This window comes from Podarcis raffonei, chromosome Z, assembly GCF_027172205.1.
Source record: "Podarcis raffonei isolate rPodRaf1 chromosome Z, rPodRaf1.pri, whole genome shotgun sequence".
Lineage (NCBI taxonomy): Eukaryota > Metazoa > Chordata > Lepidosauria > Squamata > Lacertidae > Podarcis > Podarcis raffonei.
Window position 1 is genome coordinate 21,979,776 of NC_070621.1, and position 18,900 is coordinate 21,998,675.

The 18,900-nt window shown below is 41.2% G+C and overlaps 2 protein-coding genes across 6 annotated transcripts in view; both read right to left on the reverse strand.

Annotated features, from left to right (window-relative positions):
• The window catches only part of ATP7A (ATPase copper transporting alpha), a 40,839-nt gene extending 33,446 nt beyond the window's left edge, over positions 1 to 7,393 (reverse strand). For 3 of the 5 annotated variants that reach the window (XM_053373386.1, XM_053373385.1, XM_053373383.1), the window contains exon 1: positions 7,212 to 7,393. Coding sequence is in view for 1 of the 5 variants with exons in the window: in XM_053373384.1 (XP_053229359.1) it covers positions 7,110 to 7,145 (36 nt within the window). In the remaining 4 variants the exon portion in view is untranslated. Of the gene's footprint in view, positions 1 to 7,109 lie in introns of all 5 variants that reach the window. The other 2 variants (XM_053373384.1, XM_053373382.1) reach the window with 1 other exon arrangement.
• Positions 7,394 to 12,518: 5,125 nt separating this feature from the next.
• LOC128406581 (cytochrome c oxidase subunit 7B, mitochondrial) lies at positions 12,519 to 18,709 on the reverse strand. The gene is made up of 3 exons (XM_053374086.1): positions 18,559 to 18,709; positions 14,239 to 14,363; positions 12,519 to 12,736 (listed from the first exon to the last, which is right to left on the reverse strand). Exons 1-3 carry the CDS (start codon positions 18,596 to 18,598, stop codon positions 12,659 to 12,661), a joined length of 243 nt encoding a protein of 80 aa, XP_053230061.1. The 5' UTR covers positions 18,599 to 18,709; the 3' UTR covers positions 12,519 to 12,658.
• Between the last annotated feature and the right edge of the window lie 191 nt (positions 18,710 to 18,900).

The window sequence follows — 18,900 nt, forward strand, 5'->3', positions numbered from 1 at the left end:
GGCACACCTACTTTGCTATTTTCTTGTATTTCTCAAGCCCTCTGTGTAAACCTAAGGAACTTATCTACTGAAGCTGTGAAAGCTTTTTGTTTTGGGGGGAGATTTTAAGAAAATAAATATGGGGGGGGAGAGAAAGGGATGCAGGAAGATTACGAGAGAGGTAATGCAGGAAGTTATGGGCTGCAAGTTAATGAAAGGACGGGCCACCCCTAGGGGCTCCCTGATTGCTCCTCAAGTCACCCCAGGGTGCCACAGCCCACTGGTTGCAAACCACTGGTCCAGCAGATTATACTCCATGCCTTGCTCTGTGTTCTCACCTTGGTGGGTCACACAACTTGTGCAATGTTGGGTGGCCACTTCACACATGAACAAACCAAGATGAATTGAAGAATTAGTTGTTTTTTAATTCCACATGCACAACGGGCATAACATTTCCATGTTTCAAAAATATGCACTGATTCATAATCTAAATAATGATGGGAACTGTAGCCACTCTTGCTGTAGATAGGCAGCTACACCTCAACAGTGGCTTGCTCCGGACACTTAGTAAATTCATGATGGAGACAGTATTTGAATACTAGGCATTATAATACAGCAATTAACTTACATATTATTTTCAATACTTCTATTCTGCAAACCCGCAACTTGCACAGGGGTTATGTTCTGAAGACCGCACCTAAAGCGAAAATCGTGTGTTGTCAAAACACAATGGGTGCAGTAGCATATGGTATTGCCGAAGTCTTTTTTCTCAGAGTCTGCCCCCTTTTCTCCCTCTTAATTTTTTTTGCCAAGCACATAAAGCTGAATGTGCACAAGTTAAATGCACATAAGTTGCAAGTATACTTTGCTGCCTTTCTACAAGGCACTGAAGTATTATTTAAAGTACAAATACTTCTAAAATAAGAAAAAAGCCAATAAAACTAATAATTTCTGGCCATTTGTGGTCTCCAAATAGTACATAAACTCTCTGGTCTGGGTCTTTCCTCCTTTGCCTTCCTCTGAGGGAAAAATGATTCAATAACATATGACCTTCCTTTTTAAAAATAACAATAGGAATGTTTGCTATCAGTTCAAGGACCTAACCAAATATTTCTACATATAAATGTTTCTTGTTATGCTTAACTGATGCCTTTGTTCACTTCACTAATGATGAATAAGGGATTTGTATGCCAAGCTGGTACATCAAATATATTTTAGTTAATTACTCACCTAATTTATCAGTATAGGTGTGTTTTTGTGATATGAAGGAAGTGCAAGGCACACCTATAGCTTCATAAATCTCACCTGCCAGCCATTGTTGGAAGGAAAAGCCACATACAGTATTGTCTTCTTCTGTTGTTAGTCACACGCCAGAATTTTTTTTAAAGCCCCAGAATATAGCATGTACTCCATTATTCTCACCAAACAGTCAACTAAAGGTTTAGCTAATAATTAAATTGGATAATTAAATAACCAGTGTTAGAAACTCAGATATATAAGCTAGGCACCTAATTGCTCCTTAAACCCAGGGACTCAGCTACATTAGTCCAAAAAAACTCCAGATGGTGCTGGAGAGCAAAACAAAATATTTCTTTGTGATTTTCCACAGTGTTTTCCCCTTTTGTTATAACAATTTAATTTCTAATTTATTTATAGCATTTTCTTTCTTCTTGTAGATCCACCCCGTTACAGTCACAAAAATGGAATGTTTAGTTGCCATTTTTGGGCAAGACAGCTCTAAAGTTTCATTTTTCAAATGATGGACTGACTGTAATTGATTCTCACTTAAGCATCTGGTTAGTTCAGATGACAACCTTGTGCTAGGTTAAGAACTTTGAAAACTTAAAGTAGAAAAGTTGCTTTATCCAGAGACAGCCAACATATATATTGGCCTATTCCTACCTCTTTTTCTTAATGGTGACACAGACCATTAATAAGACATAAGAACATTCTTTACAACTGTGAGCAAGGCAGTGGGGGTAGAATAAGTGAGGACAAGCTACAACAATTACCAGTAACTCTAACATTGTTCACTACACCTGCTCAGGCTGCAGAGAAAAAGCATTTTGGTTCCTGAAATCCATTCTGATTGTGCAGATAAAATATAACTGACAGAATTCTACTGGATGTAGTATTAGTGTGTGAAAACAATCAAGATCCAAAGATCCCCAGGCATGAACCTCCAGGTGGTGGAGACGTCAGGCGCCACCCTGGCACCCAGGCATCTTCATATGGTCTCAAGTGGCTGGGAAAGGGAAAGGGACCCCTGACCATTAGGTCCAGTCGTGGCCGACTCTGGGGTTGCGGCGCTCATCTCGCTTTATTGGCTGAGGGAGCCGGCATACAGCTTCTGGGTCATGTGGCCAGCATGACTAAGCCGCTTCTGGCGAACCAGAGCAGCGCACGGAAACGCCGTTTACCTTCCCGCCAGAGCAGTACCTATATATCTACTTGCACTTTGACGTGCTTTCGAACTGCTAGGTTGGCAGGAGTGGCTGATAGTCAGTGGCTAATTTCGAACACTGTAAATAACCAAGATGAAGGCTGATGTTCTAGTAAGGTAAAGGTAAAGGTACCCCTGCCCGTACAGGCCAGTCGTGTCCGACTCTAGGGTTACGTGCTCATCTCGCTCTAGAGGCCGTGAGCCGGCGCTGTCCGAAGACACTCCTGGGTCACGTGGCCAGCGTGACGAAGCTGCAGCTGGCGAGCCAGCACCAGCGCAGCACACGGAAACGCCGTTTACCTTCCCGCTATAAAGCGGTACCTATTTATCTACTTGCACTTAAGAGTGCTTTCGAACTGCTGGGTGGGCAGGAGCTGGGACCGAACGACGGGAGCTCACCCCGCCGCGGGGATTTGAACCGCCAACCATACGATCGGCAAGTCCTAGGCACTGAGGTTTTACCCACAGCGCCACCTGCGTCCAATGTTCTAGTACTCTTCACAAAAACAAGTTCATTCACACTAGCTCATTCGCACAAAATCAAGCCCGAAGCCAGGAGTGGGGAACCTGTGGCCCTCCAGATGTTAGTTGGACTCCAACTTCAGTCCTAATCAGCAGGGCCAAGGATCAGGGATGGTGGAAGTTGTAATGCAATATCAGGAGGGTTGCCTACCCCTGCCCTAAATCCTGTCTTTCTGCATAATGCTTTACTGCATCCCTGTACTTTTTACTGCTTTTTTAGTAGTATGTATTGATGAGGTTATTATATAGTTTGTAACACCTAATGGTATTTAAGTGTCTCTGTCCACAGATTTCAAGTGGCGTTAATAGCACCTTTCTCCATATTACATTCAGTGACTAAAGTAAGGACACTAGCCTAAGATATAATTATTTAAAGCTCTCAGAGCATCTCACAACAAAAAAGAGACACATTGAAGTTCAATAAAAATAAAAAAGTGTTTAAAAAAGCAAGCAAAAGAGTAAAAACATATGAAACAAATGAAAAGCCTAGGAAATTAAAGAAGGTATCCACCTAACATTGAAATGACACCATGGAGGTCCCAGGTGAGCATCCCTGGGGAGGGCATTCCACAGTTAAGAGCGTCACAGTATGTTCTCTTCTGTAGCCACCTTCCACACTTCACTTTGTGGGGGCACTTGATTCATAGCCTCTGCATCAACTGGGCTTGGAAATGGGCTGGACTGTGCTCAAGTGAAGATGGTGAAGCACCAGCATACTGTAACTGAAGTTTCTGAATCATTTTGAAAGTAGCCCTATGTATAATGCATTGGAGTAGCCCAAATGGGAAGTTACCAGCTGAAAGATAACACGAAAGGTTATCACTGAACACATAGGGTTGCAGCTGGTGAAGCAGCCAAAACTGATAAAGACACTCTTGTACACAAACATTACTTCTGCCTCTAGTGACAGGTGGATCAATAGCCTAGAGGTGCTTATCTTGGCTTATTAAGCTGAGATGATACCTGAACTGTTTGGGGAAAGGTAAAGGTAAAGGACCCTGGACGGTTAAGTCCAGTTGAATTTGACTATAGGGTGTGGCACTCACCTCTGCTTTCAAGCAAGGGAACTGGCATTTGTCCGCAGATAGCTTTCCGGGTTATGTGGCCAGCATGACTAACCCACTTCTGGCACACAGAACACCATGACGAGCACCTTCCCACCACAGCAGTACCTATTTAACTACACACACTGGTATGATTTCAAACTGCTAGGTTGGCAGGAGCTCGATCAGCAAGCCCAAGGGCACCCTGATGGCACCAGAAGTGGTTAACAATCTAACTTTAGCATGTCTGAAAAGCTGGGTGCATAGATATACTGTGCGCTTTCTAGGGATAGCTACTTATATATAGGATAATTTTTATTTTAGATCTACCTAGTATTGTGTCCCTTCCAGTTGTCCAATCTGACATTTATTGTATTCATTCATTACATTATCAATGTTATGAAACTATTTCTAAAATCAGAAAGGTTTAGTAGTAGTGGAAAATGTTGCATCACATACAACTTTACTGACAGCCAGGAAGCCCCTTTCGATTATACATAAAGGGGAAGGAGGATGTCTGATGTATATAGGAAGCAGTTATGGCTAACAACTTGGATGGCTTTAAAAAAAGATGAGGAAAATTCATTAGGAATAAGGCTATCAATGACTACTAGCCATGATGGCTATGCTCTGCCTCCACTGCCTGAGGTGGTAATGCTTTTTAATAGCAATTGCTGGAAACCACAGGAGAGAAAGAGGGCTCTTGTGCCTCAGTCCTGCTTGCAGGTTTTTCACAAGAATCTATTTGGCCACTATGAGAACAGGTGTGTTGGAACAGATGAACCATTGCCCTGTTCCAGCAGGCTCTTCTTTTGTTCTTATATGGCTCAATCAGTTACGGACTTTACATGGAAAAACAATTCACTGAAATCACTGCACGTTCATGTAAGGCACCAATCTTAACTTCACTAACCACTATATTCATCATTTGAGTCGTCTATTACAGATATCACTTCCATTTTTTAAAAAAAGTTGTGTGAGTATTTTATACTATTTTACTCTAAAAGAAAGTATACCTTGGCTCATCACCCTAAATTACAAGAATGAGTTTAAGTAGAAAGATCAGTTCTCCACTTGTATAAGATATTATCAGAATAAGATCTGGATCTCATTAATAATGATTCATTACCACCATTTCTAAACCAACAGAACATGCATATACTAAACTGTACCATTATAAAGAACAAAAGTAGTTCAGCTTGTTTTTTAAATGCAACTGTAGCAAAATAAAGTGTCCCTATAATTACCTTAATAAGGTCTAGTGACCTGTTTACTGTGTAGGATTTGATCAAAATATTATGCAATTACATATGAAAGGAAGAATCTACTCTACCAGCTTTCCTCCCTTCAAAGCCACTCACACATATGTCAGAAAGAGAAGAATCATTTAGTGATTCCATGTTTAGTGTTTGTATATTTATGAAATTTTAAAGTGGTTGATTTGATTGTTGTACATTACTTTGACACTTACATGAAAGGGAGTTTACATAAAGCTTTTAAACAAAAAAGTAAGAAGAAACTGAAACAGCTTTAATCAGCCTTCCTGAACTTTTTCTGACCACCTGTCATACATACATATATATTTCCTACCTTAATTAGTACACACTTACAGGTTCAGTTTAACGACAGCATTTTCCTACTGCATTATACTTAATGCATTTATCACATCCAATATTATGTTGAAAGAAGAAACAGTTGAAGGACTATAATTATATTTGCACAAAAATGGATGATAGTTTTAAAAGAGAAAAGGATGGAAAATAAATGTGAAAGGGGGAAAAACCTAGTGGGAAGCAGTGATTGAAAGAGTAGTTAAATTAATGTGCAAACAAAATTCTATCACAGAAAACAGGAACCAAAGAACAATTTCAGACCACTCCAATCATATTCTGTCCCCATCCTCCCATAAATCAGCAGACTTAGCCACCTATTCCTTATCACAAACTGCCTTGGAAACACCTCTCAGTTACAAAAACAGCTTGTCATGTGGAATGAGAGATTGCTATTTGAGAAACATAAGTCCAAAATTGCCCCAACTCCTGGGGCTTGTGGAACTAGTTGTAGTCCATGGGATCCTGGCCCATGCTCCATCCCATGCAATCTTCTCTGTTTACATAGTTTTGGCACCATTATCCCTCAGATGTTCATCAAAAGTTTACACTGTTTTGCACAAAACAAGAAACACCAAGTCCACAATGTCCCACATAATTGTCCTCTGGGAACAAGCTAAACACCTTGAGAAGACAAGTAACTAGCCCTAATATCACAGATTTCACAAGGCTGATTCAACAGAGGGAGTAAACTTGACCTGTTCATTACACGAAGCAGCATCAGCATCCCACTGATCAAGGGGCTTTTACCCTGTGTTCTATATGCTAGCTCTCCTTGGTAAACCACCTCAATGCTAACAAGGGACTAAAACAAAAGCAAAAACTTTTGCACATCACAAACATGTATTTCCAAACACACCAAATCAGGGGAGAGCATCTGGCCCCATCCTCTGGCCAAGGTGGGCAGACATCTCTAAAACCCAGGCACAAGATACCCGACAGAATGGAACCTCCACAGATGGGGCATATCTGGAGCGGGCCTCGCATCCACAAGCAGAAGCAAATGCTTTTCAGGAAGGTTGACTTTAAAGACAGACACACTCAGCAGGTACATCAGCATTAATTAATGAACTAAAAGATGCCTCTTGAGGGACATATTCTGGCTCTCGCTTGCTCTCCCTTTAAGAATAAATAAATAAAAATGTCTAAGTGAGTGGATGGTGCATTAATTAAGTTTGCTTAACAGGAAATTTTAAAAAGATTGTTTATTCTTTAAACAAAGGAAGAGATCCCTGCCCCAAGAGGCTTTCAATCCAGAAAGCTACACTCCACAACAGGGGCTGTGGGAAGATGACGGAGAGGGAAGCGAAGCCGATCAAAAGAGCTCTTGAGCCTGTGCAGAGTGCTTCCCCATGCCGCCCTCCGACTCCAGCACGCTAGTCCTTCCACGGAGGGGTCGATTGCGGTTACACACCCAGCATTCTCCGCTCAAGAGAATAAGGAAGCTGGAGGGAAGGGGGGTGGATGCGTTTCATCTATTATACTTATAATATTTATTCATTCGCAGCCCACCTTTTCCACCTCCGAGGAGCTCGAAGGGGTCCACATCGCTCTTCCCCCTTCCTCGTTTTGTCCTCACAACAACCCTGCTAGGTAGACTGAGGAGCGATTTACCTCAGGCGCCAGTGAGGGGTGTCTCGTTCGTTCTTTCTTCCGTCTGCCGGCCTCTCACGTGGCAGGAGGGCGCTCCTCTCCGCCTGGACAGGCTCTTTACCTGGCCAGATTTCTGCCCCTCAAGAGGCGCCGGCCGACCGCAAACAGCGCGGCGGAGTCTTTCCCCTCCTGTTTCCCTAAGTTCCCCCCGCCCCCTTGAGGCTTGGCCCCGCCCCTCCCAACGACGGTTGCTACACACTTTGCGCTGTCATCGCTCTCGTCGTTTCCCTCCTTCCGCCCCGCCTGTAAAGCAAAAGGAATCACGTGGAAGAGAACGGATGATCATGTGACAAGGAAGATGACGCTAGGCCACATGATGCCCCGCCTCAATAACCTCTAAGGCAGAGCTGTAGGTATAGACTTAGAGCCGGTTAAAGGAACCCGCTGCTGGACTCCAACTCCCATCAGCCCCAGCCAGCAAGGGCGAATAGCTGAAGGGCAGTGGGAGCTCTAGTCCAACCACACTGTACTCCAACCTTCGTTTCTCACTGCTGGTCTAAATGGAAGGCTGGAAGTGTGCAGAGGCAGCTTTGCAGGGGGGAGGGCTCAGTTTAGAGAAAAGGAAAATTGATGCAGAAAAGTTTTCCCCCTTCTCTCATAATAATGAATATAAATAATAAATGATAGGAATCCAATAGAGCTGAATGATGGAAAATCCAGGACGGAATGAAAGGAAGTACCTCTTCATGTAGCGCAGTTAAACTGTGGAACTCACCCCCACAGGAGACAGCGAAGGCCACCAACTTGGAATAGCTTTGAAAGAGGATTAGAAAAGTTGATGGGAAAATAAGGCCATAGATAGCTACCGGCCATGAGGGATGTATTCTTTGTCCACTAATATCAAAGGCAGTAACGCTTCTGAATTCTGGTTCCTGGAGTGTTGCCCTTGTGTTCTGACCTCCCACAGGTAGATTACTAGATTAGATGAGCTATTGGCCTGATCCAGCAGGGTGCCTTTGGACAGATGCTTAAAAGCCTGTCTGAGGAACTGACGCTTTGCCCTGGGCCCAGGCACGAGGGAGCTTGTTCTTATGGTTTGGGTGGCATTGCAAGTAACAAGAACAGCCCTTTGTTATGCAATGATTTAATACAAACTTGAGTGCACTTCAATAAAGCTAGTATCTAATCCTCTTAGAACTGCTTTAACTTGTTTTAGGATGTGGCTATAACTGTTGCAAATTGCACTTTAGAAATGTCCCTTTAAGCAAAAAAAGAAAGCATCCTTGTGCTTATGGCAGTGGCCTTATGGAGCATGTTCCAGTGTTGTGTTATCCCCTTTTCTGTAGATGAAACTAAAATTTTAAGACCCAGCTGATGAGGGGAAAGATGCTATTCTCTTGAGTTGCAGAGATATAACTGTCTACCGGTTTCTTGCAGGAGTCTGGCAGTTTCTAAAGTTTAGTCAATTTTCTTGTTTCTCACAGTGTTAACATGAAAAGTTGGTTTGCTACACTATAAATTGCATACCTTATTCAATCAATAAAAGGCTGAAAGACTGACAATCACATATTTAACTACACTAGATGTCAATTATACATCTATACCATGAGGCAGCCATTCCAACATTTAGTTTTAATTTCCCAATCCATCAGAATACAAACCTATTTTTAAAATTAGACATTATTCCAGAAAAAAATTAATACTTTTTTCCAGGTAAAGGGGGTTGCTATGGGCAACCCAGTAGCTTCCATCACTGCCTGTTTACATATGACTGAGCTTAAGAATACCATAAATTCTACCATAACCCCTTTAAGAAGTATTTCAGATATTATGGGAGATGTTTTCCAAGGTGTCTTTGTTTTTTTGTTGGATTAACTCAATTAACGATAATGTCAAGTTTGAATATCATATGTATCTAAAGAAAATTCCATTCTTGGATGTCTTTGTGTAACAGGGTATACTAAGCCTACGGACAGAAATTCATTGTTACATCATTCTAAAAATTACCCCAAACATCTAAAGAACAACCAATCATATGGACAGTTTCTATATTAAAAGAGAAACTGTACGTCATAACAGTTTATAGGCTGATCAATTCTCTCTGGATTTATACAAGGGCTTCCCAAAACAGGTGGTTCTTGAGTCCAGATTGAGAGCTGACAATATCAGCAGAGAGAACAAGCTGGTCATCGCAAACACGCTTTTCCAACAACACAAGGGATGACTCTACACATGGACATCACCAGATGGGCAGCATCGAAATCAGATTGATTATATTCTCTGCAGCCAAAGATGGAGAAGCTCTATACAGTCAGCAAAAACAAGACCTGGAGCTGACTGTGGCTCAGATCATCAGCTTCTTATAGCAAAATTCAAGCTTAAACTGAAGAAAGTAGGAAAAACCACTGGGCCGGTAAGATACAATCTAAGTCAAATCCCTTATGAATACACAGTGGAAATGAGGAAGAGGTTTAAGGATTTAGATTTGGTGGACAGAGTGCCTGAAGAACTATGGATGGAGGCTCGTAACATTATACAGGAGGCAGCAACTAAAACCATCCCAATGAAAAGGAAATGCAAGAAAGCAAAGTGGCTGTCCAATGAGGCATTACAAATAGCAGGGGAGAAAAGGCAAGCAAAATGCGAGGGAGATAGTGAAAGATACAGGAAATTGAATGCAGATTTCCAGAAAATAGCAAGGAGAGACAAGAAGGCCTTCCTAAACGAGCAATGCAAAGAAATAGAGGAAAACAATAGAAAGGGAAAAACCAGAGATCTGTTCAAGAAAATTGGAGATATGAAGGAACATTTCATACAAAGATTACCATAATAAAAGACAAGAGTGGAAAGGACCTAACAGAAGCAGAAGACATCAAGAAGAGGTGGCAAGAATACACAGAGGAATTATACCAGAAAGATATGGATGTCTCGTACACCCCAGGTAGTGTGGTTGCTGACCTTGAGCCAGGCATCCTGGAGAGTGAAGTCAAATGGGCCTTAGAAAGCACTGCTAATAACAAGGCCAGTGGAAGTGATGATATTCCAGCTGAACTATTTAAAATGTTAAACGATGATGCTGTTAAGGTGTTACACTCAATATGCCAGCAAATTTGGAAAACTCAGCAGTGGCCAGAGGATTGGAGATCAGTCTACATCCCAATCCCAAAGAAGGACACTGCCAAAGAATGCTCCAACTTCCGCACAATTGCACTCATTTCACACGCTAGCAAGGTTATGCTTAAAATTCTACAAGGCAGGCTTAAGCAGTATGTGGACAGAGAACTCCCAGAAGTGCAACCTGGATTTCGAAGGGGCAGAGGAACCAGAGACCAAATTGCAAGCATGCGCTGGATTATGGAAAAAGCTGGAGAGTTCCAGAAAAACATCTACTTCTGCTTCACTGACTATGCAAAAGCCTTTGACTGTGTCGACCACAGCAAACTATGGCAAGTTCTTAAAGAAATGGGAGTGCCTGATCACCTCATCTGTCTCCTGAGAAATCTCTATGTGGGACAAGAAGCTACAGTTAGAATTGGATATGGAACAACTGACTGGTTCAAAATTGGGAAAGGAGTACGGCAAGGCTGTATATTGTCTCCCTGCTTATTTAACTTATATGCAGAATTCATCATACGAAAGGCTGGGCTGGATGAATCCCAAGCCGGAATTAATTTCGTTGTCCCCGAGAGGGGGTAATGACAATAAAGCTATTATTATTATTATTATTATTATTATTATTATTAAGATTGCCGGAAGAAATATCAACAACCTCAGATATGCAGATGACACAACCTTGATGGCAGAAACCTTGATGCCAACAAAGGTCCGTATTAGTTAAAGCCATGGTTTTCCCAGTAGTGATGTATGGAAGTGAGAGCTGGACCATAAAGAAGGCTGATCGCCGAAGAATTGATGCTTTTGAATTATGGTGCTGGAGGAGACTCTTGAGAGTCCCATGGACTGCAAGAAGATCAAACGCATCCATTCTTAAGGAAATTAGCCGAGTGCGCACTGGAAGGACAGATCGTGAAGCTGAGGCTCCAATACTTTGGCCACCTCATGAGAAGAGAAGACTCCCTGGAAAAGACCCTGATTTTGGGAAAGATTGAGGGCACAAGGAGAAGGGGACGACAGAGGACGAGATGGTTGGGCAGTGTTCTTGAAGCTACAAACATGAGTCTGACCAAACTGCGGGAAGCAGTGGAAGACTGTGCCTGGCATGCTCTAGTCCATGGGGTCACAAAGAGTCGGACACGACTAAACGACTAAACAAATATCAGCAGACATTCATTGTTTGCAGCTCAGTCTGTTACCAAAACACAGATAATTCTAGTCCTTTGAATTAAACTATTTCACCTACAGCACGGGTGTCAAACACAAGGCCCGCGGGCCGAATCCGGCCCGCCAGACCTCGCCATGTGGCCCGTGTAGCCGCTTTTTTTTTTTGACACAAGAAAGCCGCCTCTTCAGGGCATGCGCGGCAGCCTACAAGCCAGAGAACGTCTGCCCTCTAGCGGCGCCATCCGTTCTACACAGGAAACCTCCACTTTACATGCATTCAGGAAACCTCCACTTGTTTTTATATTGAGCGCATGCCATCCTGTGATGTGACAGATCCAACAGCTGCCTGAACAACCGGCCCTTTGAGGGTGACCAAACTGCTGATGCGGCCCCCCGATGAATTTGAGTTTGACACCCCTGACCTACAGTATAAAACAGATGGTACACAAACAATGACATAATATAAAATACTTACCAGAGTGCCACAGAGCCCACCTTGCAACATTTAACATAATTTGTAATTTGGCAGATAATTAGTTCATGTGTATATTTTGCATATGACATCTCAGTTACCTTAAACACTTTAAGTGTGGTCACTGTACATGTTGTTCTCAAAGTTTAGAAATTAAATAAAATTTTAATCCTATTTATAAAGCAATATGTTAATATCATTTACCAATTGTAACTCTATGCATGTTGTGTGCATGTTCATGTGTATTTTATTGTGTCCAGATACTGACGGAAGAGTTAGTGAAGTTATTCTAATCCATGAAGAACATAATGTCAAACATTTATGTCACATTCTGCCTCCAATTGTTTTGGGGCTGGCTCTTTTTTAGTTTCATAAGCACAATACTCTACTGTCACAATACATTTTGACAATTCAGTTTAGTAATCTGTACTACCAAAGTTGAAGACAGAAGTGCCTGGTGTGCTCTGGTCCATGGGGTCACAAAGAGTCGGACACGACTAAACGACTAAACAACAACTACCAAAGTACTCTTTTCTACCTAGCTATAAGGGACAAAATTAATGGAACAAAGCCAATAATTTTAATGTTTAAATGCATTTATTAAATCACAGATAATTGTGTCCTCTACAGGCAAAGTATTAGGATATTCCAATAAAAGCTCCAGCGAACCCATGGCTGCTCCCAACTTTTCAGCAGAGGATTTAACCCAGCATCTCTACTCCTCTCTCCATTCTTTTGGGGTAATTCGACCAACAGGAGACAAATTCCATTCTATCCCTGTTTGTGTTACAACCTGCAAGTAACAGTAAAGAATCAACAGTCAAGCACAGTGAAATCTTACTTTCCAACAGCTGCAACTGCAACTTTCTCTTAGAAGTTTTAAGCCAGATCCTCAAAGGCAAACCAGCTGAATGTACCTTTCTCAGCAACACCCATTATATTTTTTCTCTTCGTAATGAGACAATGCGCACGTACCATCAGTGAAACAACGAAAAAATAACCAATGGCCCCTTAAGTTCTCTTGAAGCGTTCTGATCTGGATTTATCCAATGTAATTTTTAAAAAGGGTATTCTATACATATGGTACATAGCAATGTAGTGTTATATATTGTTAAGCAGTGACAGGTGTTTTCTTTAGAGAGCGAGAAATGTCTCTCTGAAGCTTCCTGTACTTTGGTGTAGCCCTCAACACCACTCAACCAGCTGCACAAACAGAAGGCATGAAGCTTAACTGTAAAATTGTTTTGTGTAAATTAAGGACCAGTTATACATCAGTTTCTACAGACCAAACTTCAATATGTCAAGGCAGAACTCAAGGTCTGGCAGCTTACTATTTCTTCATTCCACTGATGTCCTAGTTCTGAATAACCTAAACCACCATATATTAATTAAATCTAGCTCCCAATCTAAGACTTTATAATCTATTTGGCACACATGTCTTCTTAAGTCTTCTTAGTTGCAGCATCCAGACTGTGGAGCTTCTACTGAAGACTAAGCTGCCCTCTTCCTCATTAGCCTGCCTCTGAATGGTGAAGGCTAACCTAGATATGATTTTTAAAATGTTGCTTAGATGTTTTCCCTCATTTCATCTGGTTTTGATGAGGCCAAAAAGTTGATTGTCGATTCTGTTCTTATGCTGCTGAAATTATTCATCTTACAGAATCTGTGTCCTGAACTTTTAACTATTATGCTGCTCTGAGGGCCCTCCTTTGGCAGAAAAGTGGCTTATAAATTTTAATTAAAAAACCCCTTAGTGCAACATATTTTTTAATGTTGCACTTTAAAGGCAAGTCTGTCCTGCAAAATCTTTTAAGTGTCATACCACCACTGCAGTACATCAACCTCGGGATGCTAAGCAATGAGAGTAACCATACAGTGGTACCTCGGGTTAAGTACTTAATTCGTTCCGGAGGTCCATTCTTAACCTGAAACTGTTCTTAACCTGAAGCACCACTTTAGCTAATGGGGCCTCCCACTGCCGCTGCGCAGCCAGAGCACGATTTCTGTTCTCATCCTGAAGCCAAGTTCTTAATCCGAGGTACTATTTCTGGGTTAGCGGAGTCTGTAACCTGAAGCGTGTGTAATCCAAGGTACCACTGTATTTTCTTTTTAATGGCAGAATAGGAAAATATTTTACACAATTTCTCGGGATTTCTTAAAGAGCTGTGATGATGCTTTCATTTGTTATTTTTTTGTAAAATTAATTTTCATCCATATATAGCCTGACCTATGGCTTTTCCAGAAGGAATTGTTACTTCCAATTGACAGAGCTAAATGCAAAGCTGAAATACTTACATAGCTCCAAATGGAGACACAAAACAGAGCCCCACCAAGTAAAATCAAGTTGCCATATTTGTCATGAAAATCAGGCCCATGTTTGTGGTGAACTTGTCTTGCCGCAGTACGCTGCACGCCACGAGCTAAAACACAAGATGAAACTTTTAGTTAAGAACCTCTTTTACTATGTGATGACTTGTGCATTAAATAGGAAAGAACTACAATCTCCACCACAGGTACTTTCAAACCATTTGAATATTACAATGCATATATATGGCTGCAACAAAAACAACTTGGCAAATTGTGAAGTTGCATGACTTGTTTGCAATGGGATCCACTCGTTCAGACACACTCCACTTTGTGATCAATGGGAAACTAAGTCCACCATCCGATGCATTTCCATACCCACACACTTTGCACTTTATTATCTCTGTCCCTCTCTCGGCAGAAAAAGAGAGCCTCTTCTATAGCCAAGCTATTGAAAGACATCAGTGAACCCACATTTCAGAACTCACAGCCTCTCATTCCCATTGGATTTGTTGCGGTAACACTTGACTCAGGTTTTTTTTTTGTATTTTTAATGCTCCCCACTTAGGGGAATACACACTGGATTTACACCTGCTATTAGAATTTAGAATGAAATCTCTGAAAAATCTGAAAAGCTCTGAATGAAATCTTCTGAAAAATCTAAGTTGGAGACGGAGCTGTTGGATACTAAAGGTAAAAATTTGTCTAAAATGTATAAGTTATTGCTGGAGTGGCATACAAAAGATGAACAAGTTAAATCTGCGATGATAGATTGGGCAAGAGATCTAGGACATAACATAATGCTTGACGATTGGGAAAGACTGTGAAAGAAAGGGGTTAAGTTCACCGCATGTACTGTGTTAAAGGAAAATATAATGAAAATGATGTATAGATGGTATTTGACCCCTTTTAAACCAGCTAAGATTTATCATAACTGTTGGAATGTAAAGAAAAAGGAACTTTTTATCACATGTGGTGGACCTGCCCCAAGGTAAAAGACTTCTGGGAAAACATTTATAATGAATTGGAAAAAATGTAGATTTGGTTGGCACGTATATTTATGGCATAATAAAGCAAAAATCCATAAAGGATTTGGAAACCACATATTTTGAAGATCTCTAATAGAAATATGAGATAGATATAAAAATATATTAGAACGAAAAACACCGCATTGGTTATCCCCATTAGAAGCAATGAGTGTGCAAAAGATCAATATGTGTGGAAATGGGATAACTTGCGGGAGATTAATACAAAAAGAAGGAAGTAAATGGAAGATGAAACCATATGAGGAAGTTAAATATGTAAATAATTGGCTACACTTTCGTCAGGTTAATGAAATGTTTAAACAGGACTTTAAAGAAAAAGGGTTTGATGAAAATAAATCAAAGTTTGAAGTTGAGATATTAAGCAATAAATATAAAATTTTGTCTAAAATGTATTAATTGCTGCTTGAATGGCATTTGAAGGATGAGGAGGTAAAATCGGTTATGATTCATTGGGCTAAAGATATTGGGTATAGTATACAGCTGAACGATTGGGGGAAATTATGGAAAGAAGGCTTAAAATTTACTGCATGCAATGCTTTAAAAGAAAATGATGAAAATGATGTATAGATGGTATATTACACCTGTTAAATTGGCTAAAATGTATAAGGTAAGCAACAAATGTTGGAAATGTAAAGAAAAAGAAGGAACATTTTATCATATGTGGTGGGAATGTAAAAAGTGAAAAACTTCTGGGAAATGATATATAATGAGATGAAAATGTTGAAATATACATTTCAAAAAATGTTGAAATATACATTTATTAAGAAACCAGAAGCATTTTTACTGGGCATTGTAGGAGATGATATAAACAGAAAGGACTGTAAGCTGTTTTTATATGCAATGATGGCAGCAAGAATATTATTGGCACAAAAATAGAAGCAAGAAGAATTACCCACGAAAGAAGATTGGAGGATGAAATTGATGGACTATGCAGAATTAGACAAGCTAACAGGAAGAATTCGAAACGGCAGGACCAAAGATTCACAGAAGATTGGTGTAAATTTATGGACTATTTGAAAAGTAATTGTGACGACCAGATTACATTTGTGGGTTTGCAAGAAGTTTTGTGAGGTGAATAATTTGAATTAATGCATAATTGGATAAAAAGGGAGACATTAGTTAAGATAATTAAAGGCAATATGAAATTAAGAAATGCAGAAGAAATGATAAAAATGGGGGATCATCAGAGGTGTTGATGGAAGTCCAAAAAGATTGTATAAAATGTGAAATTTTGTGGTATGCATGATAATATGTTTTAAAATGAATAAAAATTAATTAATTAATTAAAGAAAGAAATGTTGAAATATACATTTATAAAGAAACCAGAAGCCTTTCTTCTTGGAATAATTGGTCGGGAATTGCCCAAGAAAGATGTTAAATTATTTTTGTATGCCACAACTGCTGCTCCAATTTTACTAGCTAAAAAGTGGAAAACGCAAGAATTACCAACTGTGGAAGAATGGCAGATGAAGATGATGGATTTTTTGGAGCTAGCCGACCTAACCAGAAGAGTCCGCGACCAGAAGGAGGAGGAGTATCAGGAAGAATGGACTAAATTTAATGATTAGTTAAATATGTTAAGTTAAATTAATTTGAAACAGCTTGCAGGTATTAGATTGGCTTAGGATTTTATATAAGTTAAGTGTTGAATTAATATGTTTAATTTCAAATTGAAAAGATATAAGGAAGTTAAACGACTAAGTTAAGTTTATAAGAACTCTGATTTGGAAAACCATTAAAAAGATATACATTTTAATCCAACCAAGGGGAAGCGAGGAAGTCGCTTAACAATGTTAATAAGTATAACTTTAATAAGGTTATGATTTATGTTTGTTTGGTTGGTTGGTTGGTTTGTTTGTTTATAATTTTGTGAAAATTAAGTAAACATTTGGGGGGGGAACCAGAATGAAATCTCTATTTATTTTACTGTTCTGACATCACTATTCAGAATTCCTACATACTTACTAAAGTAGTTTAGGGTAGCTGGATGAATTTGCCAAATACAAAATGTTTTCACAGGAAGCCAACAAAGGTCTCCAACATTTGAAACAAATATCACTTTCAAAAGTTTGCATGGGTATGAAGTTCTACTTTGAATGTGTCATTCTCTAAAATTCCAAGAGAAAGACAAATGTACTCAACAGCCCAATCCTATCAAGTTACAATCTTTATTTTCAATGGGGCATCCTCACACTGATTACTGTGCTTTCTCCATACAAGAATGAAATTGAAAGATTATTATTTATTAAGCTCTAATTGCTGGTTGTCCTAGGACTGCATAAACAAAGGCAAATGCGCTATGGCCTCTGCCCCCAACCAGGTAACCTGGGACTCGCAGAAAATGCACCATGGCACAGACAATTGCAACCCCATCAATTTGCCAGTGAATAAGCAGCCAATTCAGCGCTTGCTCTCCTCTTCTTTTCCCAGTCACCTTGTACTATTAGGTTATTATCTTGATGTAGGAGCCATCTAATCTTTTAAAATGAATACAGTGCTTAGAAAGTGTTATGTACTGTACTTTTGTGTGTTTTAAACCACCCTTCTTTTGGAATAATAAAGGAGGACAGCTGGAATCCCAAGTGCCTGCAAGTAAGGATGAAAAAGACCTCTGCCTTGAATCCCTGGAGAGCTACTGCCAGTCAATGAACACAATCCTGGGCTAGTTGCGGAGAAAGCCATTTCCCCCTGGATCAATGGAAAAACGAGAATACATCATCTCCTTTACAGCTGGCAATGCAAAGCGCCGTCTCTATTAAAACTGCTGCAGTGTCTGCGTCTCGCCCTCCTTTTACATCCATCTCTAGAAGAGGGAGCCGGCAAAGCTGGATCTCATTCGCCACGTGCGATGCTCGGGATGGCCATTTAACTAACTGAGGTTCTGCCCCACCCCAACAAAAAGGCTCCCCGCTGCACTACCGTCTCCCTTTAGCAGCACCCCCCCCCAAAAAAAACCCCCACACCTCCACCAACATAGCTGTTTGGAGCTTCAGCCTATACAGGTAGTCCTGGGTGCCACCTCCCGCAGGACCCTCGCAGCTCAGCAACTGGCGCTGTCAAGTGTGATCCGTCCACACAGACAGGCTGCACAGATCACAGCAGATGGCGAGGCAGGAGGGCCCTAAACGCGAGACCCCGGCGCCGAGCACGGCCCTAGCAAGGGAGACCCCGGCCAGTATGGAGAAGTCGGAGGAGGGTTGCCTCTGTCCGCCGCCACCCAAAACCGCGCGGAGAACGGAGGGCCGACCTTCCCCTGCACACTCACCCGCGAAGCGCAGAGCTCCCCTTGCCAAAGGAAAAAACATGTCTCTGCCTCAGGATCGGACTCAGCCCCTCAGAGTTCCTCTCCCGGCGTCCTTGGCAAGCACAGGTGAAGAGCACAATGGCCGTCGCCGTGCAAGATGTGACCTGCGCATGTGCCCCCCCGCCTTCCGAGAAGAGCATGCTGGGAAATATAGTATGGCTGGAATAATTGCCGAGGGACCCAGCCCGGCACCCCCAGTTCTTTTGGGAGTGGTGGGTGGGAAAGAGTAGCTTGTGGCTGGCCTGCCTCTGGCCGGTCTCGGGGTTTCGGGGTCTGTGGATTCAGGAAAGGATCTGGAGCGAG